Below are 26,168 nucleotides of genomic sequence, written 5' to 3'. Positions count from 1 at the left end.
GAGGAAACGCAGCCGAGGCAGACTGCAACGTTACAACGTAGGTGCGCCTTTTGAACGTATCGCCTTTGACATCCTGGGACCTCTGCCACGAACTGCTGATGGCAACAAATACATACTCGTTGTCATTGATTACTTCACCAAGTGGCCTGAAGCTTATCCTATTCCTGATCAAGAGGCAGTCACAGTAGCTGAGGTAATGATACAGCACTGGATTTCCAGGTTCGGAGTGCCTCTTCAGTTACATTGCGATCAGGGAAGGAATTTTGCCTCGGCAGTAATCAAAGAACTATGCAAACTACTTGGCATTGACAAAACTCAAACGACGCCATTGCATCCCCAGTCGGACGGCATGGTAGAGAGGTTCAATCGAACCATCCTTAATAACCTCTCATTAGTGGTTTCCAGAAACCAACAGGACTGGGACAAGAAATTACCACTCTTTTTACTGGCTTACCGCAGTGCTGTCCACGAGACTACCGGCTATTCTCCATCACAGATGCTCTTCGGTCTTGACCTTCGTCTGCCTTGTGATCTATTGTTTGGCCGCCCTCCGGATGCTCCTTCATCGTCTGAGGAATATATTCAAGATCTCCAGGCCCGGTTTGAAGTGATGCACAATTTTGCACGAGAGCGAGTCAACTTGGCGACGGAGAAGATGAAGACCCGATACGACACAAGAGCTACTGAACATCAATTCCACGAAGGAGACAAGGTGTGGTTGTGGAATCCGACTCGACGGAAAGGACTTTGTCCGAAATTACAGTCACCTTGGGATGGGCCGTACACAGTCCTAAACAGGCTGAATGACGTCGTGGTTCGGATTCGTAAGTCTTCGAACTCTAAACCTAAAGTCGTTCATTACGACAGGTTAGCTCATTACTATGGCCATAGTACATAATGTAAATAATTGTAAATAGTATAAGACCATGGTCCATTTTTGTTTTTAAATGTGTATTTGATTTGTATTTGATAGCATTTGATTTGTTTTATGTATTGCATTTATTGTTCATGTTGTTTATTATTGTAATGTAATGCTTATTAATGCATTTATGCCACAGTTGTAAGTTTTGCTTCCTGTCCAGGGATTGTACTGCCCGGGACGTGCAGTCCTTGGGAAGGGGGCAGTGTTACGAATTTGGTATTTAAAAAGCTAATGTTAGTTCAATTAGAAATTAAATGGTTTTATTTCTCGCGCAGTGCAGCGCGTGACGAATATTAAAAGAAAGCTAAGCCGGAAAATTGAAAATACAAGAGCGCGTGCATTAAATAAATAAATATCTCTTTTTGATTTCGAGAAAATACTGGAAAATTCTAGCGCGTGATTTTAAAATCTTATAAAAGGAGGAAAACATCTCAGTTTGTAGTAGTTGCTTAGTTTGTTGTTGTTTAGAAAACTACTGTTGTTGATTGTAGCGAATTCGCGGATTAGCGTTCTTTAGCTGTTTTGAATTACGTTCTATTGACATTTGAGTAGTTAAAAGAAAACTACTGTGAAATATTGTAATACTGCATGATAATTTGAGAAAATTTAAGCATTTTTGTTGTGATAATAATAAATTTTTGTTCATTTTTCATCGGACTTGTGCATTCATTTCATAACGAACCCGTACGCACGCAACAATATTTATCATTCTTTTGTAATTTAATTCTATATCATTAATACGTTACCACATATCAGTGGATACGAGCCAGGTTCCCTTAGAAAAGCCTCCACAAAGACATCCCTCTCCTTAAGCACATAGCCTAACATGCTATGACATAATAAAATAACCTCTCTCCCCAAAATGTCATTATTAAATATCATTTCACAAATATGAAGTTTTTCGGCAACATGTTATCAATTATCTTTCGGTAAATATGCAGCTTAAAAATATTGATAGACAAGTAATTACGAATAATATTTAAGCATACTCTTCTTAGTTAGCAAATTATTGCTTAAATATAACAAGTGATTTTTTTCCTTCAAAACAGATTGAACGAACAAAGTCTATCATCAGCTTAGTTTAATATTTGTTAAATAGAATTATGTTATGCATTGTATTTTTTGTTGTTTAATTTTACCGAAAATAAAAACAAGATTATGTGTTTAGATTTGGTGCATAGGCAAATTAGAATTAATTTAATTGTTTCACTTTACTTAAAAATAATTAAGAAAAGGGTACTTCTTTTTAAGTAAATAAAATTATTTTCATTCTTAAGTTTTATCAAAATAAGTATGTGTGTTTATCAGAACTGAAAATGTATTTATTTCTTCCTGAAATGAAACAGGATAAAGTATAATATATATTGTCTTACTTTGCAATATAGCAAACGCATAATTGGCACCCTGAGGAAAAGGCAATTTAGCTAACCTAAGCTTGGCTACTACTAAGGCCGGAAGTGGTGTCCACTTGATTGTGGAAGCACCTAATAGGTGGGCCACCGTTACGTCCTATTGAAGGAACCGAAAATTACAGCCATGTTTCCGGAATTCGAACCCGAGCTCTTTTGTATCACACTAGCCTCCCTTACCGTTTGAGAGGCATTATCCGTATAATTTGTGATCCCAATTAATACATCTGATAATTGTTCTAATTTATTGGCAGCTAAGAGACTGAAGCTCCTCTAATAGTCATACAATGCACTATGATCCTTCAGATTTGTCTCCTAGTTATAGCAATATCGCAATAGAAGCATTCAAATTCTTGTCTAACGTATAGAAAGGCATAGTTTTAAATTTCGTGCCATTAATATTTGATTTGTTTTAATTGCGGTTATAAGGTATTTCTCCCGCCTTCTTAGCTTGCCTTCATGGTGTGGTGTCTGCACGCTGGGCGCGTATTCCAGAGGTCCGTGATTCGATTCCCGGCGAAGGCGTTGCTCATTTTTCCCATCTCTTGCTTCCAAAAAATCCTAATGACTCTACACGGTTAACGTGTGGTTCCTCATTTCCCCCGTTACTTCATAATCTGTTATAAAAAGGCTGACGATAACTGCATATAATTTAGTAGATGCTACAGCTTATGAACTTACAATCATGCTTTGTTTTGTTGATATGTTATCGGTGTCATAGTATGTATTGTAATTTATAGATTATTTTGAAGCTTCTACCAATGCTTCACAGAGATATTCATGTATTTATTTTAACATATAAAGCAAATATGAAATATCCAAAATGTAAAACAAACCTGCACTTTTGAAATATTTCTGCAAGAAAAAGAACAGGTTTTGTATGTATGACGGCTACACATACATGAGCTTAATGCACTGAAACGTTTCCTACAAGAAAGAATTAATCTAAACATCATACATTGAGTTGAAGCTGCTAAGTACAGTAAACCCCATGTAAAACGACAGCGAAATTCATAAAATATGCTTAAAAGATCTTCATTTAGAAAATATAACTTGAATTGTTCGGTTGTAGGATACGAACTATCTATTTCTCCTTTTCCGTTTTCCTGATGTAATTTTGCCTTGATAATCATTTTTAATAATTAATCTTCATACTGTATACTACAACATCGAAACATCGGCAATTTTGTTACATGTAAAGGCAGTTTCTCTGGGCGGCGAAATATGATAGTGTTGTAAGAATGCCGCATTTATGTGGCAGCTGCGTGTAATTATTTTTTATTTTATCACAAACGTTAGTGATGATTTCTATGTATTTCAGATGAATTCCAATTCCACACGAGAAACGTACTCTGTGGAAGAAATTTTATTTGTGGACTGTGACCAGAAAGTACATAACTGAAACGCATATGACAAGAACATAACATCAGTACATAAGAGTGCACAGCAAATACTTACCATTGCTGAGAATTATGAAGAGAAATAAAAGACCATGTCAAGTTATTAAATGTACAGTTCTTATTCTGATAAGTGGTATATGAGTTGCTGATCTATTCTTTAAACGGAGGTGATTTGATTTTATCTCGAATGAAGTTTGAAATTATTTGAAAATAAAATTTACGTAATAACTGGCATATACTATAATCATTTCTTTATAAGTTGTAGAAACATTAGGCATTTGGAAGCAGGTGAGATAAAAAATGAGCAATGCCCTCGCCGGGACTCGAATCACGGACCTTTCCAATACCCGTCGAGCGTGCTGACCAGTACACTACGAAGGCATGCTAAGAAGGCGGGAGGAATACTTTATATACTACCCCTTTTAAAGGGCGACTGGGAATTAAAGGACCCTATCGCCAAATCCTGGTGGTGGAGAATCATCATCCACGACCTTTATTAGTTCGGGCGCCACTGTAGAGATATTAGGTTACTTCGAAGCACAGATATGAAAAAGGAGCAATGTCCTTGCCGGGCTCGAACCTCGGACCTCTCGCATACGCGTCGAGCGTGCTAACCACTACACCACGATGGCATGCTAAGAAGGTGGGAGAAATACCTTATAAAATTAATAAGAAAAATAATTAATATAGTATAATTAGTTTTTAAAACTAGCTATACATGTCATTAGTTTGTAAAAACTAATTATATGAATGTTACAATTCAAATCTATTTAAAAATAATTGGCATGATATAATTAATTCCTGAAACTAATTATATCAAGTATTAGTTACTTCTACTTGAATAAAATCACTTCTGTGGCATACCAAGTTTAGATCCGAACGGCAGTACCGTTCGTAGACTGTCGGCCGCCCACGTGCAAATTAAAACTGGTCGCCGTTTTCTTACGGAAATCTAATATGTTTAATAATCATTTTGCCGTCCTTAAATATGACCGCCCATGTGCTGTGCCATCTTGCCCCCCGTTAGGATCGGCCTTGCCGAACGGATTTTAAATAAATGGTGGATTGTGTTTAGATAAATATTTAATGTCATGAGCAGACAGATATTCGCAGAGGCAAACAACTTTCATAAATAAATCATTCAGAAGTGAAGATACGCGATGTTACGCCAACGTCTTGTTAATCCAGCCGTTACGCGATAAACTGAATCGACGAATGTAAAGAACCAGACGTTACGCGATAAACATGCGGGTTTGAAGTGCTTTTCAGAAATTCGTGTTAAGGCTCGTAAAGCTTGCTTCATACTTTTCATATCAGTGGCTCATCGCTTTTCATTAATGTGATAAGGAATTCAAAGAAGCTCTTGAAAGCTAATTTTAGTTTCTTATTCATGCAAAACGCTTTTATTCTAGGAAGAAACTTCCTGTAAAATAGCCTTGATATAACTCCTTTTTGCCTGAATATGTGAAATATACTTAGAAACTAAATAAACATAATAATTTATAATTTGTGTAGGTTCTTCTTTTTTTTTTTTTTTTTTTTTTTTTTTTTTTGTGTGTGTGTGTGTGTGTGAATGCATCGATATTTAAGTATTACACTGCCTTTCAAAGGTATAACTCTCCCCTCCCCCCAGTGGCCGAGCGTTAAGATTGCTGAAAATTACTAGTTCAACTCGGGTTCTGGCTGCATGCGAGGTTTCTTAGTTTTCCATGCGTGCAACATGAATACGAGTCTGTTTCTCTCAGAAAGCAGATAGCTGTCACTTGCTTTGACATCATCGAAGAAATATTACAATTGAATCCAATCCTTTTGAAATGCACTGTAGTCCAAAAATTACAGTTTAGGTTTTATTAAAAGCTTTTTACTTAAAAAGCAGATTTGAAGCCATTGCATGAATGAGAAATACGCATAGTTATGCTGCAAATACAACTGCTTTTCTTAATAAAAAAATAGATACATAATAATATGGTGAAATCACATTATTGTGATCTGAGTGGAGACCTTAGCTGTTCTTACTAAGGAAAATCCGAATTAAATCAAATTGTTTAAAAAATATGACGCTTTCATATTAGTCGAATGTGCAGGAAAGTTGCAAAATGAAGCAAATTTTAATAATCCTGAGTATCCTTTTATTTTACAACATACATATTTACTCTACATTTATATAAAAGATGGTAATAACTATCACACAATAAGTATACAAAACTTATAACTTAATTTAACAATAGCCTTGTAGTTACTCATTTTAATTTGTGTATTTCCCCTTTCTGTTCTAAAAATAGAAAAGTTTGTAATAATTTTCCTGGACTGCGTCTTTCAAAATTAAATCGTTTCATGCTTATGCAATCCTATAATATGACAGCTCTTATCCAATCAGATAAACTTCTGACTATTTTTCTGGATGCGCACTTACTTTGCCTTACTGTTGTTCAGACGTGTCGCGTGGCTGTGCTGTCTATCGACCATTATCTGAAATATCAGCTATACAAAAATGCGAGGTGCACATCGCACCCATGACAATGTTTCCACATGATTGTGCTTCTGAACGCTTTCTTCAACAAATAAAACGTAATAATAAATGTCAAAATCGTCAAAAATAGCGGCGACGTGTGCAAGTTTTTCTTTTCCATATCTGTGACCATTATAGAATACTTATATAGACCATTATAGAATCCTCATTCTATATAATCACTAAAGGATCCGAAGTTACCTACGAAATTCATTATATATATATATATGCGTGTGTGTGTGCATATCACAATATACACTGCCCAAAAAACAAAAGCAAAAAAAAAGGGGGGTACAGTTTTACTGGTTCCATTCTACTGGGCTGATTGATGAAATTCAAACTGCAATTTTCATGTCTCGGATTGGATTGCATTGGATTAGTTAATTATGGCAAAGCACACGAGGGCTATCTGTCTAAAGGGAGGGATGCCCTTTCTGTTCTACACGTGGAGGACTTTCTAAGGGAAACTGGCTCGTATACAAGTTACACATGAGGAAAACCACGAAAACACCCATGCAGCCAGCCTCTTCGCGGGATTCGAACCTAGGACCCAACTACCAGTGTTCAGCGTCTTTACCGCTCAGCCGCTGGTGGGCTTTTTCATGTCTCGAAAGCCTGACTTAGGACATATATTAGATTTATTTATAGCATTAACCTTATATAGGTATTTTGACACAAAATCAGACTTTTGCTGAAATAACATACCACTTTTTTTTTTCATATTTCGATTTCTATGACTCAAATTATGCCTATATATTAAATTTTGTAATTTTTGGTAAGAAATTTAGAGATAAATTTATCTTGGCGAATTTTTTTGAGCTTGCGCCAAGAATAATTCACTTGGCGAACTTCTTAATTTATAGCAAACTATTTTCCTTCCCTTTTTCTTAATTGTCCACGAGCGGCAAAAAGTCATGGTTCATAATTTAAAATAATTTTAACAACGCCCGTAAACCACAATTTCGTTATTATCGCTTATAATAAATACGCCGAATTTCAAAACGCGCCAATATGTAAATTCACATATATCTAAGGAAATTTTGAATAAAAAACTCTAATTTTTTGCATGCATGCTTAGAAATATATCGACTTTAAGTTGATGGCAAAACTTTTATGGGTTATAATTTAAAACCTTTTTCGAAAAATTATTTTAAAATACAAATTTTAAAAATAAATTATAAAAGTGGGCGAATTTTATTTGGAATGAACCTAAATTTCGAAATGTGAAAGGAAGAATTAAATAAGTTTAATTAAAAAAGATATATTAATAAATAGATTTGCCGGTGTATAAGACGCACCGGCCTATAAGGCGCACCTCCCTTTTTTATACTCATTTTTGAAGGATAAAATTTTAATACTGATCATTATAATGAATTTACAATATTTTAAATATAAAGTAATACAACCAATCTATCTGGTAAAAAACATCTTTTAATCTCCTTCCTCAAAACCCAGACACTCATCTCCAGAGCTGAAGAGTCACTTGAAACCTCTTCTAAATCAGCATCTGAGTCCTCATACAACAAATTGTCATCTGTACCATCCAGGATGCCGTACTTCTTAAATGATTTAACCATTTTCTCTGTTTGCACAGCATGTCATGAAACTTTGGCACATTCACAAACGACGTATACGACGCAGTATCAGCGTATAAGACGCACTCTTTTTCAGACCTACTTTTAAAGGAAAAAAGTGCGTCTTATACGCCGGCAAATATGGTATATCAAATTCAATTAACATTGAGGAGGTAAAATTTTGAGAGCTAAATTTTTTAAATTTACTCGAGCGATTTTTTCAAAACTTTGTAGTTTGGCATAATTTCAGTCTTAGAATCGTAATTTGGAAAAAAATTGGCATGTCATTTCAGAAAAAGTCCGATTTTGTGTCAAAATACCTATATTAAAATAATGCTATATATAAACCTAATACATATCCTAAGCCACGCTTTCGAGACATGAAAAACGCAAGCTGAATTTTGTCAATCGGTCTAGTAGAACGGGAGATAAAGAACTGTCCCCCGTTTTTTTAGGGAGTACATGGGATATACTAAAATAAGTAAACTTTAATTAATAAATTACGCATAGTGATAAATTTGATAAAGTTATATAAAAAGCACTAATAAAATGTTTATAAAATATACAAATAGCATTGTATATTTACAATGCACTTTCTCCTTCTTGTCAAATTTGTTAAAAAGTAGCGGATTTTGAACTTTCTTGAGCTTTTAAATTTTTTCGACTTCTGAGTTAGATAATACGGTGTCGAAACTAGCTTTTGTTTAAAAAAATAAACTTACTCAAAAATTTCCATTTATTTCTTTATATTTTTCTGTTTGCAGAACGGTTACTCCGTTGAACAGCATAGCCCCTTCAAGGTTCAGCAAAAACCTTGGACTCCCACCAAAAGAAGGGGGCCCATAGCCGGTGAGTGGCAGACACCAGGACCTGCAGACATCACTTTACCTTCCACTTTCGGTGAGTAGAGCGTCTCTACACTCGTACAATAATTTGTTTTTCCAGTTCTCTTACCTTAAATGAATCTTGAAAAGTCACTTCTGAAGTATTTGACTTGGGATGTTGTCAGTGTTGACGAAGAATTGTTAACATGTCTTTAGACCTTGTATAGACGTTCTTAGAGTGGTGGAGATTACTTATCAATGCATATAGGTCAAAACAGGATTTAATTACATTGTTTTCATTCATTTGATGATGTAGTTATGTTTTAACTAGTTACGCCGTAAGAAAGTATTTCTCTTGACATTATTTGTGGATTGAGCTTTAAAATAATTCCTATGTTGATTATTTGAAAATATTTTTATCCCAACCTATTTCTTAGAGTTCAAAGATTCAGTGAATAACATTTTTATGGATATTGCGTCATCATAAGTTTTGAAAAAATGACAGATGTTTCTTTACATGTGCTTTTATTGCTTCTAAGATGGATTCTAAATTTAATAGCTTGCAGAGATTGGTAATATAATATTAAAGCAATTCAAAATTTGAAATATTTACGTTTACTGTCTGAGTATCTGTAGTAATTCTTGAAATTAGAAGGAATACAAATCCTATAATTTAAACAATTGTTTCCTATGGTTACTGTATGTGTAAATTCCTTTCATGTTATAGAGTATGAGGGAATTAAATGTGGAAATTTCTTTTTACAGCTTTTATTTATTATTTTAACATTTTTATTAATGCTAATTGGAAAGAAAAATGCGTGAGTACTTTTATATCAGTATAACCAACGTAAACTTTAAAAGAGTTTCTTCTTAAATTGAGAGTATGTTGTTTTCAAAGTAGAAGACGGAATAACTTATTGTGTTCTTTACATGATACATATGTTTGTGAAGAATGCGTGTAAAAAAGACGTTATATCTGTGAAAAGTAGCGGATAAGAGTAAAGAGCATTGGTTCTGTATTGTTGCTTTCTGTGAGTTTGTGAATTTCGAGTAATTCATGACGACACTTGATGAAGAATTAAAACACAATTTATTCGCCAGTATTACACAGGACAGTTCTAAAGCCACCTTTATAGTCGTCGAAAAAACTACGACAAACACGTTGATACAATCAGCAACACAGCCTTCAGACTATAACGGTGAAGACAGCTTCACGGCAAAGCACTAAAGTACAGCTTCCGACACTTTCGATCGCTCTCAAGCTAACCTCGGAAATCAAGACACTATTACTGCTTAAAATACTATTAAATTCAAGATACTACACTACTCTCTCCGCTTACAGGCAGGGTATAGTATATAGCTTTAAACTACATTCGAGAACATTCCCTAGGAAAACGGCTAAGAATGAGTTCTAGAATGTTCTCGCTAAGTCTATGGCATATCGCCAATTTTTTCGCCAATTGGGCGATTTCGCTCCAAATCTGGAAACCCTAACCCGGTTTGCGGGGAAGCTATCTCACCACAGCTGGACATTTTGCAACCGTAGGTAAAAAATCAGCAAAAATTATTTTTAGAAAAATCTGAAGATATTCATTTTAGGTTTATTATCTTGTTTAAACAAAATGCACATCATTAATATGTAATATATACATTTGAAATGAAAAAACGTTCTTCATGAAAAACAACAATAGCAAAAAATGTTTCACGTGTAACAAGATTTTATTCATTTTCACTGACTATACACGGCGGCCCATATGTTTATATATGAATGAAATATCACAGATATAAATACAAATGTTATGGGCCTCGACTTCTGTCTGTACTAATGAAATTCGTTCTGTGATCTTTTGAGCAAAATCAATACGCGTGTTCTCTAGTACTGATATTTTACCGGTTTTACCAACGATTTCAATTATTAATCGTTATGATCGTGTTTTGATTAGGCGGTCATTAATTCTCTACAAGGAGGCTGACAACAACTTCAGTTCACATTGGAACTTCCCAACACGTTCCTCATTAAGGCCACGTTTGACAAATTGATTACCTAATTTTCCATCCAATTTTAGATTTTTTTTTTTATTAAATCTAGATTTAGAACTGGATCATTTTCTTCATAATCTCTACGTTCATTTTGTCGCATTAGAAGTCTCAATAGCAACTTCTAATATTTCCTCATCGCTTAGGGCTTTATTGATCAACAATTCATCAGTATCTACAAACGATAAATCATCAAATCCTTCTCCACCAGTTGTGTGGGCCTTTGTAATGATACTAGGAAATTCGGTTATATTAGAGATAATAGGATCTTTGCTTTTAACACATCGTGGCCAAACTGGTTTCCAACACGCGTCTTAACAATTTAGGCAAAAGCGATTTTTAGAAATTGGCCGGGCTCACTCACTTAAATCAAAATGGCATGCTCAAAACGTGAATGAAATTAGCGAAACTATTTTAGAAAAGTTGCTGCAAGTAAGTTAGCTGCAAGCTTGTTGTTGTTGTTGCTTATGCTTGCTCACTTGTCTGGCGTAGTCAGCCCAAGCCTACGAAATTCCTCTTGGCAAGGAACGCTAGATTACGCCTGCCGTTGGCAACAGCCTTGAGCACCATTCAGGTGACAATGCGATTTAGCTCAGTTCCGCCTCCAATTTTGATGGAAAGCACCCGGGAGGACGGCTCCGAGGGTCTCCTTCCCTTCTCCCCTTCCACCAAACCACACGAGAGGACTTTCGGCTCGCCGCTTATTTAGAATTCCATCATGCCAACACCGACACTATACATTTACAAACATCCACGCCTTCTCCGGGATTCGAATCCGGGCCCTTCGGCACGGCAGTGAGCAACGCTATACTATAGCTGCAAGCTAATTCAGGCCAACTTCATGCTATTATTGTGTATTATATTTCTACTATACTTAACTCTTATAACCTACTGCCTAGTAACGCTATCAGATCTAAATGTAGTGTTTGATATTATTCAAGAACACCTTAGATATGCTTAAACGAAAAACAGAAGAAGTGGTGTAAGTGTAAACAAATTAGATTTCTTTAATTCGTAAAATTTATACTTTTACGCCGTCTACATTTCCTGAGATAAACGATTCCTTTTTTTACCTATCAAGTAACATCTAAAATAATTTGCTCCTTAAATTGCGTACAATTGTCCCTTCCTTTATCTCTGAATTCCTAGAAATCGAATTAGTAACGCTTGAATCTACAACCGACTGCTAAATATACTGAAATATTAAGTCTGTAGCAGCTCCCTCTACGTATAATATTATCTTTATTGTTGCGAAGTTTATTTTCTTTAGATTGGCAACAAGAAAAAGGTGTAAATAAAAGGAATTCTCTTTGATATTGTAACCCTAACGTCTTCTTTAATTATTGTGAATTAAAATGTGCTTAATCTATTCTGGAATTATCATTTAAGTTATTAAATTATCTCATGTACTGACTGAGCGTAGCGTTCACAAGTCTTTTATAGTTGTTACTTTCAGTTACTTTTCATTCGAAATGAATCTAATGTGAGACAATCCATATTTAATACAATATCTAGCTGTTCTTGTTATTATTTAATAGTATGCTCTATTTCTTCGTTAAATGCTTAGTATTCAGAAGGAGAATTTGAACATTTTGGCGCTAATTATTAGAATTTTCGATTATTTATTTACTTGCTAGTTTTTTCGAATTGGAAACATTTAAAAACATATACTTCAATTAATTACTTTTCAGACTTTAATTAACACTCAATTTATTTTAATTAAAATCATAGAAATTTGTATTTAGCATAATTGTTTAAGCTAGGAGATGGCACATTATTATTGATTACTTACTGCAAACAAACTCTTCTGGATTCTTTCAAATATCATAAAGAATTATTATTAAAAAGGAAATTAGAGAAATTAAAAGTAACTGAGTTCAAAGTTCAAAATAATTACTTTAATTATGTGATGAGATTCTAGAAATTAGATTTGCGAGCAGGCAGTATAAATGTCTTCTTTTTAAGTGAAACCGTAGAATATATTGCATATACGAACTACAAAGGACTGTATAGCAAACTTTTTCTTCGCATATTATTTATACTTTCCTTCTAATTATATTTTAATGGAACAGAAAATACAAAGTTAGTGAAAGTTTAACTGCAGCCATGTCGGTTAGATATACGTTGTTTAAAAAAGAAGCAACTTAACATGCAGAAAATATACCACTACTCATCATACAGTAACTATTTAAACATTATTGTTTGGCGGCTAAGATTTTTATTTCCGTTCGAAAATGCTTCCTAGTCACGTTCAAGTACTGCTTGAGCAATCAGACAATCAACTTTTTTTTAGGCAGTTTTCTTGTTAGTTTCGTGTAACAGCAATTTTATTAAGGACTTTAACGATGTTTCCATTTGGTACGAGTTTCATATTCATGTGATGGTTAAAATATTACCAACATTTTTGCCAGACGTTGCAAATTAGCACATGACTAGAAAAACTTGTCAAGGGCTTTTGCAGCGTCGTCATAAACAAATCTGTCATTAATGAATTTCGTGTCACGCAAACATAGTAGCTCACTAGATGTCGCTGTAGTTGCATGCTCGAATAAAGAAGAACATCCTGCTGATCTTTCAGGAGCTGTACGTAATGAGAAGTTACTGGTTGCGTTATCTAGATGTGATTACTTTTGTAAGCTTTTAATTTAAATGTATTTTTAACAGTTGTATGTTTTATAGCTCTATAGATCGTGACGAGGATATTTTGCGTTATTAACTTATAAATAACATTTTAAATATATACTGCAACATTTTTTTTCGTGATTTTCCCGTCTGATGAGTGAGAAAGAATTATAGCATGAATATTAAATTTGATATTCGCCACGAGTGTTTCAGTTATGCTATGTTAATTCATTCATCTTCAGGGATAATTTTTTTTCGAACTCTATATTAAATCTCTCTATATTTTTAAACCCTATATTCTAATGTAGAATATATTGCATATACGTAAATTTAGAATTTATTAATCTCGATTGTGGCTCGTTTAATGAAACAGTTCGAGAAAACTGGTAAGTACTATTTTTAAAAGCATGCATTTATAGGTATTACACCCTATTTATAATCGTGCAAAGCATTTCGGTTATGGCCAGTGTTCCGTCTATTTTTTTCTTATAGCTGTGGTAGAAATACGTGTAATCGTTCCGTAGCTTACGTTGTTCGTATAGATTTCTTCATTAAATTAAATAGGACACATTTAAACAGCTTTTTTATTTATTTTATACCTATGCACACAGCTGATCAAAGTCACAAGAAATTATCTGGATCATAAGAATGTTTTGTATGTTGATGTCCTACAGTCGGCTGTTAACGCAGAAATAGGAAATATCCGAGAGCAATATCCTAAAATTAAAGTTACTACATTATTAACTTTTCTTTCTTCTTACCTAGTGGAAGAAGCTTTAATCAATACAATAACTTACTTAGAAATTAGAAATATATAGAAATTAGCGCAAAGGTACACAGTCACCTTAGAGATGAAGCCGTTTTAACTGTATAGTGAAAACTGCTTACTGTACAATGCATTCTGTTACATACTATATAACATTTTGTGTGTTTCGATGCATTATATTTCAACAACTAGACACTGTTCTTTCTCTATACCCTATAGAAATATTGCGTAAGATTGCAATTTTCACGCATATATTCTTTTGTGCGGAAATTGCAGCGAACTGCTCTTTGTTCTAATTTAGAATAATTTAATTTAACAGTGGTTATGTCTCATTTGTTTAAGCTATAATCAAAGACTAAAGCATTTGAAATTGTTAAATAATCTAGCAAATATCGTCATATATCGTTTTGATATAAGCAAAAATAGTGTAGTTTCGTAATTTGTTTATAAACTATTTTATGGAAAAAATTATTTTTATTAACCTTCTTCGAAAAACTTTGATAGAAACAAAAACTAAAAAATTAATAATGTTACGAAAAAATTATCATAATGTAGTCAAAAATAGATATTTGAGTTCGAAATATTGAACTAGATCTTTTAATAAGTAAATTTAGAACTTTTATATTTAGGACATTATAATTTGAAAAAAATATCAGAACTGTATACATTTCCAAAGTTATCCAAAGGGAATCTTAGGAAGCCTGCATTCCTAACTGGATCTATCTGTCTAAATAAAATGTTTGTCAAGAACCAATGAGTATCTTCTGTTCATTTGCAGCTGCAGATATTAAGTTATAATTACTAGATTTATTATACATGAAATTTTTACACGAAATTTTTAAGATTAGCTTCACAAAGTGCTCATTTATTAAGCTCCATTATTATCTTCGTGGATCTTTATATTTCTAGGTGGTGTATCTAATTATGGCAAAGCACATTAGGGCTAACTGCCTAAGGGGGAAGGATGCCTTCGCGGAGGACTTTCTAAGGGAAACTGGCTCGTATACGCGTTACACATGGGGAAAACCACGAAAACACCCATGCAGCCAGCCCGTTCGCGGGATTCGAACCTCGGACCGAACTACCAGTGTTCAGCGACTTTACCGCTCGGCCGCTGTGGGCCTTATATTTCTAGGAAACTAGGGATTATTTGAAGTCGTAACATTTTTTAACGTTAGTGTGAGAGTATAATTATTGTAGTTCTGCAGGTGTAAACTCAGGCGTGACCGGTGATAAGTAAGTGAGAGACACGTACTAATCAAATATCATTGATTATTGATACGTAGTATTTTGTTATGCTAGTGTAATGCACTTCGAGAATGTAGGATCTGGACATGTACAGCTATTATCTGTCTGAGATGATTTTAGATGATGTAAAAATTAAAAATATAAGCAATATGATAAAATATGTTATTAATACACATATCGCTTTAAAATGATTTATTCTAAATACAAAAGAAAAAAAAAATTAACATGGTTTGGTGGAATACTTTAAATTTACTTAGCTATATAGCAGACGATTAAACAAACATAATTACTTCATTTTTACTTCCTTGTGCAAAGTACAAGAAGAATTATAATCGCAAAAAAATTTGGGTTTCAAAATTTCAGTGGAAATATTCATTTTGATCGTTTGCAAATGCATTTTGACTAGTTCCATCGTAATGGCTATACGTATGTACGAGTATATTGCGTAACTCAAAAACGTTTCGCCGTGTAATTTTGAAGTTTTGAATTTTGGGTTTTTGACTAGTTTCGGCGTGACTTCTATACGTACGTATGTATCTGGCCTAACTCAGAAATAAATAGCCGTAGAATGTTGACTGCACAACTAGATGATACAGTATGGGACTGGCTGTATCATCTAGTTGTGCGCCTCTCTTTTTTATTGCAATTCGCAGTGCCAAAGAAACACTTTGAACTGAAAGGTCGTATCTCAGTTTCAAATGAAATAAATTTAAACAAAGTGATCAAAAATATGTATAATTCAATAGGGGTACGAGGATGTCATATCATGAATATGGTCACATCATCGGATTTTTTGTAAATAATTATTAAAGTATTATTAAAATAATTTCGGTGTATTTGAATAGAGAATCTCAACGAATTACCATAAACATTTTATGTATTTATCTGAATTTCTTCGAAACGCAGAACAGGTATCAGCATGCTCACGTTTTATGAAAAAAGATGATATCCTAGCTTCCCCTGAGTCATATTTGGGCAAAATGTAATTACAATTACAGTTATACTGTACAACAGTTACAGCTATAGTGTAATTGTAATTAACTTATGTAATTGCAATATAATTGTATTTCTATAATTATAATTTCAGTGTGAATACAATTACACTTTATTTGCATTTACCATGTAATTGTAAATGCAGTAGATGAATATAATTATGTAAATAGGGAAAAAAACTCAAAAACTACAATTAAATAGCTGTAATTGTAATCGGAATTAAAAGTAACAGTAGAACCCAATATATCCAAACTGATTATCCATATTGGAGAAAAAATCGGGAAATAATGTGAAGGAATGATTGATTGTATAAGGGCGACAGGATAATCAGCTGTTTTCCATCTGAAATCATCTTGCTTAATAGTGCATTCATGCATTCTTGATTGTAATAACGACATAAATCATGAACTACTATTTCCTATTTAAATATTATGTACTAACTCGTACTTACACCTAACTTATTCTTAAACGTACATATCGTAACAGACGTTTTTACTGCATCGTGCATAGCTAAATCTTTTGGAATGTTAATAAAACAACAACCAGAATTAGTTGTTGTCATTTCTCAGTAGACATTCTTTCTAATTACAATAAATAAATTACAGTCATTCTTCCATAACTTTGTTAAGAAAAATGTGTGCTAGCGAATGTATGACTTATGTATTTGAATTTCTGGGACAATGACAAAGCACAAAAAAGTTGTTTGCTTATGGGATGGGCTGGAGGCCTTGTCGAGGGAAAAGTGCCTTTTTCTGTGTTTCATAGGAAGTAAATCATAAAACCTTCCTTTAGTCAGGCTATTAAAAAAAAAAAAAATACGAAATGGAGAAATTAAGTTATACTACTGCAAAGGTGCCATACTCTTATCCAAACGAATCATTCCACAACGCCCATTCTTTTGACTGTTTGCAATAAGAAATTCTAATCAAGGCTTTTAAGGTTATTGTTGAACTCGTTTATAGTCCTTTTATTTTATTTTATTTTAATTTTTACTCGTGGGGCTTATAGTATTCAGATACCTATATTTTAAAACATATTTCAAATTTTATAAATCACAGTAAAACGTTTACAGCTATATAAAGTTATTCATAAATAGTGAGTAAAAAAAGGGGTTTAATTCAATATCTAATCGATTATTTTGTTAATATGGTGATGGAATCAGATGGAAAACAGCTAGAAAGATGACAAGTTTTATCTTCTTGCGATTTCTTGCAATTTTAACTGAAAGAAAGTCTACTGGGAAACAATGTAATGTTTATGAAACGGATGTGCATTTAGCAAAATGTCTTATTTGCTTTAGGAGACAATTGTAATAAGATGCAAATAACAAAAAAAGGATTTTTTAACATTTAGGAAGATCCACTCAGAATAAACTTGAAAAACAATTGATTTTAAGAAGATATATTGCAAAATTAATTGGTTTCTCTAATGTGTGGACTAAAGGAATCGTTAATTTAAATTGTCCCATTTTTGTCTTAAATTCAAGTCTAGGTGTTTGAAGCTTTATAGTATAATTCATTATAGTAAATAATAACTTGAAAGTTGGGGTAATCATATTGGGCTGAAATTTTGCTATTCCGATTTATTTCAATAAACTTAAATCAAATACCCATAAACCTTTTTTTCCTATTGTTGTTATATTCGTGTCATGATTATTGCAGGCATAACACAATAGAAATTCAACTGGTATACTTATATATTTTTAATTTCATTACTACGTTTATTCATTTTTTAGGTCCCAAGCAAGCTGATGCTACTAAGTCCAAACAACCAGCTTATTCATTTTCCGGCAAGTGAGTAATAACGTTTTTTCTTCTTATTAGTAGTTGGAATTAATTTTCTAACAAAAATTAGTTAATGAAAATACGGAGGCTGAATTTTGAATTCTGCATTCTCAATTTGTCTTTATGAGATGAAAAACATATGCTCTAAGGATTATATATTATGCATATGCGCAAAATTAGGTTGTTAAATCACAGAACGACGTGACCGCAACTTGAAATAAAATGAGTAATAAAATGAAAAGCATTAACAATTAACAATTTTATATTGCCTCCTGTGGCTTGTTTCAGTCACGCTACTTTCTTTAAGCATTATTAAGCCGGAAAATGTTTTTACATTTTCCAAATGAAATCCTTTTGCTTACCTTATATGAGAAAATATTCAACTTTCTTAAATATAAGGCTTGTAGAGATATTAGGTTTTTTGGAAGCAGAAGAGATTAAAAATTAGCAATCGCCTTCGCCGTGAATTGAACCACGGATCTCTGGAATACCGGCCCAGCGTGCAGAACCACCACACCACGAAGGCATGCTAGGAAAGCGGGAGAAATACCTTATAGGCTTAATCTGTTACGTCAAAACAGTTGCCACAACAATTTTAGAATTTTTAAATAAGGGTTTGAATTAAATGATGGGAAACTTTATTTAGCATTTTATTAACGCTCTACAAGTTGAAACATTTTATTAATGGGATAGACTGAATTCAAAAGACTATTTGACTGGATCTTAAAAGACTGGATTTTATTATTTACTATTAGTGTTTTGGCAAACTGTAAGGTAGTGTTTTAATGACGTAAAATTTATAATGATAAATGAATAAGAAAAAAGGAGAAAAATATAAATAATATATGAGTTTCTCCGAATTTTATAGCGAAATAGGTTTTCATAGTTTTTTATAGCGAAATTTTATAGAATTTTATAGCGAAATAGGTTTATAGCGAAATAGGTTTTTATAGTATTTTGTAGCCCACCAGCGGCCGAGCGGTAAAGTCGCTGCACACTGGTAGTTCGGTCCGAGGTTCGAATCCCGCGAACGGGCTGGCTGCATGGGCGTTTTCGTGGTTTTCCCCATGTGTAACGTGTATACGAGCCAGTTTCCCTTAGAAAGTCCTCCACGAAGGCATCCCTCCTCTTAGGCAGATAGCCCTCGAGGCTTTGCCATAATTACACACACACACACACACATAGTATTTTGTATAATTTTTCAATCATTTTAATAAATGAAGTCTTTGTAATAACATTTTAAATGTTGGGGTAAATTACTAAATATTTGCTCTTGAAGAAGCAATGTTTAGAAAGAACTTGTCACAAAACAATCACGGGTTAACGAAAGGTTACAAAATATTTGCTTTCGAATAAGAGACCATCGAAATAACATTTAGTCCTTATATTTCAGTTCAAGGCCATATGAAAATTGAATGTTGATTATTTTTAACACATCAGCTACCGGCATATGAAACGAAAATGATTAGCTGCGTATCACAGTAAAAAGTTTGGAAAAGTGCCTTCTGGTAACTGAAAAATGATGAAATTTATTAGCAAGTAAAAACATGAACTGCGAAAGTTTCTAAGAGGGGAGTTCGGAAAATATTTATTTAATAACATGCCATGAATACCGCGGTTAATCTCACAAGAAAACTTCAGGAACCAGAAGAGAAATTAACTTTTTTTTGTTAAGTGTTTTACTTTATAGAGTTTAGCGTTTTTGGTAACATAACCTACGTCGAAACTCCTAACAAACTTAGAGCGAATATGGCGAATTATCGCTCCAAGTCTGTTAGGCACATAAATGTATGGAACTTGATAGATCAGTCAACCATTTGTAATGCTTTTTCTTAAAGAAACAGTTAAATTCAAGATTTAAAATTAATTCTAGATGTCTTGGATCGTATCTTTACATCTGGCATCAGCTACGAAAAGCTGTAACCAGTAAATTAACATTATACCAGAGGCCAAAAAGGTTTTCAAAATAAAAGATGTATATATTTATTAAGATTTTGCAATTAAATACCATATCATGGCATATCGTGGCGTTGTATCAGTGGCGGCATCAGATGAAATGTGATCGATCCGATCTGAGCATTTTATGCTGAGATATTGCGCGGTAGCGCATCGTGTCCGGCTCAATAACAGAAATTTTGCTTGTATGGCACATAATGTGACCGTGATATCCCAAGGGAGCACTAAGGAAGTGTAAAGGGGTGTGGCCATCAGTAACAAGGCCAGCGAAGCAAGTAGAGTCGTAAATATGGAGAAGCAATAAGTGCGGGGTGTGATCCCAAAAGCTGCGTGAAGATTTAAAGGGTGAAAGCAGAGAACATAAAACACATAAAAATATACAATTAATCAAGCAAGTAAATAATACAAAATAAAATACTAGTAATATAGTTAAAGCTATATACACTATGTACAGTGCAGTAGTTAGGTGTGGAAATTAGAGTTTTGGGTAAGGTGAGCCGCGAGCGGGCGAATATCATGATCCTCTTGAAGTACTTCATAGTTAAAAATACACTCATGTCCATAAATTAACGATAATTCGGAATCACGCGGAAATTGAACTCTAAAATAAATATATCACTAAAATCACTACACACATCTTCAAGGATCATATGCAAATTTCACAGAAGTAACCAGATGACACCGATGGTACGACACAATGACGAGAGTGTAAGAGAGTGATATATAAGGAATACAGGCAAAGAAGCAAAATTGTTCGCAGGCGCTTTATAAGGATTTCAGTGCAATAACCGAATAGTTATGACACAAAGGACGCATTTGGATGATTTTTTACGTGATAGAATTATCGGCCGTCTGGAATATGGGCGTACCCAAATGGAAGTATCAGACGAACTTGGAATTGCCCAGAGTGTCATCTCCAGGCTTTGGCAACGATTCCAGGATGATGGTAATGTGAGTAGACGTTACAGCACAATTCGCCCCAGAGTTACAACGCCGAATGAGGACCGGTATTTGGCAGTCACTGCCAAAAGAAACCGGCGGAGCACAGCCTCAGACCTGTCTCGTCAGCTCTCTTCAGCCACTGGTACGAGAATTTCAAGGCATACCGTGTACAGGCGCTTAGGACAGATTGGCCTATATGCTCGTAGACCTGTCAGATGCGTTCCACTTACTGCAATTCACTGTCGCCTGCGGTTAGCCTGGAGTAGAGAGCATGCATTGTGGACACCGCAACAGTGGGCTTGTGTGATGTTTTTCGACGAGTCCAGGTTTAGCTTGCAGTCTGATTCTCGCCGGACTTTCATATGGAGAGCTCCAGGTGCCCGTTACCACCAAGAAAACATCACTGAACGACACCGTTACGGTGGTGCAGGAGTGCTCGTTTGGGGTGGAATTATTCTGGGTTCCAGAACTGACCTGCATGTTCAAATTGGAACCATGACAAGCCAAATCTATCGGGACTCATTCTGGAACAACATGTACGTTTGTTTCGGGGCGCCATGGGCGCACAATTTGTGTTTATGGATGACAACGCCCGTCCTCACCGTGCAAACATCGTAAGCGAATGCCTTCAATCGGAGAATATCACCCGTATGGACTGGCCAGCATTCTCATCGGACGTGAATCCAGTTGAGCACGTGTTGGACATGCTTGCCCGACGAGTTGCAGCCCGTCAACCTCCTCCTACATGTCTACCGGAACTTCGGAGAGCATTGCCTTTTTGAGTGGTGTAATATCCCCCAAGATCAGATCGGTAATTTGGTACTCAGCATGCCTAGGCATTGTACGGACTGTATTGCATCGTCTGGGAGACATACAATGTATTAACAATTATACCAACCATGTAATATTGTTCTTTTGTAAATAGGTGTTTTTGTAATTTGCTCCAGGGAGAAAAAATCGCTAATTTTTTTAATAATATCAAACATGTAGCATATTTTTTTGCTCTTTACCTTTTGTTTAATAAATAAGCTTTACAAAAAAGTCAAATTTGTTTTGCTTCTAACTCTTCCTTTGCCTGATTTTGCATTATCCTTAATTTATGGACATGAGTGTATTTAAAGAGCTTAGATGAGTACAAGCACGTGCCTTAACGACGAATTTTCCGTTCATTCGCTGCAGGTAATCTTCCATATACTCAATTTTTAAATCTTTGTGCAAGGTATCATTGTTAACAAAATAGTGAGCATTTCGTAATAAGGCGTAGGTATTTATTTTGGGTGACTTATAACTTAGCAATATCTGAGTTGGAGGCCGCGGCTCCTGCTGGCGAGGCGTAGCAAAGTACAGGTCTGATGATAGCAGTGAAGATGTGCGTCTTCTTGACTAAGTTGAGCTTTGAGTTTTTACTTAGCAGTGGATTCAACTGATGAGTAATGTATAATGTCTTGCGTCTGAATTTGGCAATATGATCAGACCAGGTGAAATAGTGATTGATAATAACCCCTAAATATGTGGCCTTTTTTACTAGTGGAACCGTCTCATTGAAAAGATTGAGATTTGTGTTAATTGTCTTTCTTTGTCTTTCCCTGATAACCATCAATTGCAGTTTTTGAGCATTTATGGCGACACGCTATTTGATGCACCAGTCTTCGATGTTAGGTATAAAAGTCCTGTAGTTTTTTAATAGCATGCGTGGGACGGATAGGTTTGATCACTAACGCAGTATCATCTGCGTAGTATCGAAGAAAGTTATTGCAGTCGTTCTGTAACTTAGGGAAGTCCATCACGTAGTAAAGATACAAAATAGGTCCTAAAATGGAACCCTAAGCTACACCGGTGCATATTCTTCTGATGTTAGAAGTGTCCTGTTCCATTGAAACATAAAATCTTCTATTAAATATGAAGGAATTAATTAACGAAATTAGTTCTCGGTCAATATTTAGTTGAATCAGTTTATAAATGAGCCCTTAATGCCAGACCCGGTCGAAAGCTTTCGCCACGTCCCAGCATGAGTAAGGCGACACTTTGCTTGTTGTGTAAGGCACGGTGAGTCTGACTAATTGGTTAGTCGTGGATAAGCCTTTTCTGAAGCCGGTAGTCTGTTGAAGTGGGGTTGCAAGCGAGCATAATTAATTTTCTCATATATCTTTCCGAGGCCTGAGAGTAAGTTAATTGAACTATAGCCTTCCGGCCTGGTAATTTCTTTCCCTGGTTTTGGGTAATAAGATAATCGTGGCAAGCTTCCAAGCACTTGGAAAGTAGGAACTTTCTAGACAAGCATTGATAATGCTTTTAAAATGAGGTAACATTCCGGGGAAGATTTTTGATGGCTATGTTCGAGATAATGTCATGACCGGGCGCTTTCCTTTTCTTCAGAATTTTGATAATACCCTGCACTTCAGCTGGGGTAGTGAACTGAGTCTTATATCTAACCCCAGGTGCATTTATCCAATCTTTTACAAAGTAACGAACATCATAAATGAAGCTATAGTCACAGTGTAAGTCATTTGGTTTGAATTTGCTGCTCAAGGTGACCAGCGAGGATCTTCCCTTTGTCTGTCAATGTAATATAGTTGTTGCTGTAAATGGGCTTATTCGTAGTGGAACTATTTTTGAGGCGCTTAACGAAGGACCAAAAGTCTCCGTTTGGTTCATTCAAATTAAGAATTTTTTCCTCCCATTTTTCTTGTCTGAACTTGTAAATATTCTCTTTAATAATTCGATTTAGCTTATTTAGTTCTTTTTTGAGAGCTAGGTTCCAAGTTTTGCGGAATTTATTCCTGTTCTTTATTCCTCTGATTTCTCCTCGTATAAAAGAAGGTAGTCTATCCGCCGTGATTGGCCGAGAGTTTTCGAGTAGCACTAGTAATTGTATGGCTAATAGTATTAGTAAGCATGTTAATTAGCAACATCTGTTTCCTGCGGAGTTTTAAGCATAAGCATGACAGAGCTCTTTTCGCTAAGAAGCTGACTGAATACAGTCAGTGAAATTAAGTTCCTTTTTTGGGACGTATTTAGTCGTACCGAGTGTAGCGATAATCGGGACGTGGTCTGAAGTCATTTCTTGCTTGACTTTTAAATACATGGGTATAGAAGAAGTAGTCAAAACTAAATACAGAATGACAGTCTTACTGGGTCGCTTGGGAAATAAGTGTAATCTTCTGGAGCATAGAGTGAAATAGGATTATTCATGATGAAGTTATATAATTTAGTTCCATTTTTGTTTGTACGTCGGCAGTTCCATTCGTCACATTTTGCATTTAAATCACCTCCCAGAGTAATGGGCATGTTTAGTGGCAGAAATTTTTTTAAAGTTGTCTCATTCAGTAAAGTCAGAAATGAGAAAGTCTTAGCATCAAGACGAGGCAATAGCTGAGTATCACGTGACTAGCGATAGGCGTTGTGAATGGTCGAAGCAGAGATGAGCATAAATTGAAGTTTTTCAACGTTTTTGGCTAAACTAAAGTCAATATTTGATGATAAACTGTTACACACAGGAAATAAAATTGTCCTTTGTCTTGTTAAGCACAGAAAATTTTCTTAGCACGATAATTTAATTGTTTAATATTTAAATTCTGTTCGGAAGTGTAGTTGGCCCCACGTGACTCATGGGAGAAAATGAGATAAATTTAAGCACTGAAGGGAGTGACCACGAAGTGTAGTTTTGAAGCACAATTCTAGTAAATCAAAGTATCAAGGTCTTTATTTAATCAATAAAGTTGATTAAATAAATGTAAAATCTTGGCTAAATACGAGAAAAAATAAAAAGTGCAGTACAAACTTCCATACCTTTGCCAATGCAAGCAGAGTCCTATCTTTGTAGAATTAAAATAACACAATTATTGAATAGTTGAGTAAACGAATTAAAATAGAATAACGAAGTAAAATAAAAAAAATAATTTACATCATCACCAGAAAGTATTATTATGGATTCTAGATGTCAAAGGCTACACAATTGATTTAACGCTAAGTTGGCTCAAACTTCTCACTGGCGTAACAATTTAAATGTCGTAAGCTGTAATGCAAAACCAAAAAATTTAATCTGAAATGTTGCTGGCTAAACCTAGTAAACCGTGTCCTCGAAAGGCAGAAACACGCTTTGTCTTACAAATCGAAAATTTCACTTTAAATACTCTCGAATTAATTTGCAATCTGGTAGGTAAACGAAAAGAAAACTGACCGTAGGGATTTAAATCATAAAATAACTGGTTATTCAAAATAATAACCTGACAATCTTAAAAATCTCAGACGTTAGTCTTTATTTGTGAGAATGCGGTTCCTTCTGCCCGGGCTTCTACTGGGTTTAAGGCTACGTAATTTGCAAACTTGTATAAATGATATAACGCCCAAACCACAAACAAATCTGCATACCCCCTGCTGTCATTGATATGAATTTAGATAATGCTAGTTTTTTTTTTTTTTTTTTTTTTTTTGGCAAGGTTCATTTTACCTCGTGCTTCTGCTTGGTTATCCATTGTAGGATGAAAGCGTATACCATTGTTCAAAGCAAGAAATGCACAAAACAAGAAGAATCTGAGTACGTTTCTGATGCTTTCACTGATGCACAAAATCTACGTTGTTTTATGCTATATTGAAAATGAGAACGCGTATGGCAGAGTTATTATTACGATATAATAACTCATTTTTCTCAAATTGAAATGTGAGTCGTCAATTAGGTTTTTCTTAAAAAAACGATTTTATGGATTCGTCTGTTAACATATCGTCTACTCTACAAGGTGCTTGTGAAAAATTATTACAAGCTTTACTTCCTTAATTATTACTCCTAGCCGTGTAATTCAAATTGGAAAGCTTCTCAAAAAAAGGCAGAAATGGTTTTGAAAACAATATCAATATTAATAAGGTGATCGTTATTTTTATAAAATTTCCGCAGATCCAGAAGCCCACTTCATTATGTCTTAAGCGGAAAACGTTGTATACTTTAAAATATTGGAAAATAGTTTTTGACTTAAATCAATTTTCAACGCACACCTACGGTCGAAGTTAGGAATCCCTCAGATTTTTTTCTTAAATTTCAAGGAACACTAGTACGGATATGGCGATTGATGAAACCATATTAAGCGAAACAGCTTTTGTTATTTACCTCGTAGCAGGCACCGTGAAGTTATTAATAAATCATATCTTTCTGAAATTTATATGTCAAGTTTCGCATCTTTCTGCATTT

At 34.6% G+C, this 26,168-nt stretch overlaps 1 protein-coding gene across 9 annotated transcripts in view; it reads left to right on the top strand.

Moving 5' to 3' along the window:
- The window catches only part of LOC118191961 (uncharacterized), a 226,802-nt gene that overhangs the window by 84,792 nt on the left and 115,842 nt on the right, over positions 1–26,168 (top strand). For all 9 annotated transcript variants that reach the window (XM_085820099.1, XM_085820096.1, XM_085820092.1 and 6 more), the window contains exons 3-4: positions 8,579–8,714; positions 18,040–18,097. In XM_085820099.1, coding sequence (XP_085676225.1) covers positions 8,579–8,714; positions 18,040–18,097 — 194 coding nt within the window. The remainder of the gene's footprint in view (positions 1–8,578; positions 8,715–18,039; positions 18,098–26,168) is intronic.

Source organism: Stegodyphus dumicola, chromosome 7, assembly GCF_044657685.1.
Source record: "Stegodyphus dumicola isolate Sdum_Otavi_A_Nest chromosome 7, ASM4465768v1".
Taxonomy (NCBI): Eukaryota; Metazoa; Arthropoda; class Arachnida; order Araneae; family Eresidae; genus Stegodyphus; species Stegodyphus dumicola.
This window is presented reverse-complemented; position numbering and strand designations above follow the sequence as displayed.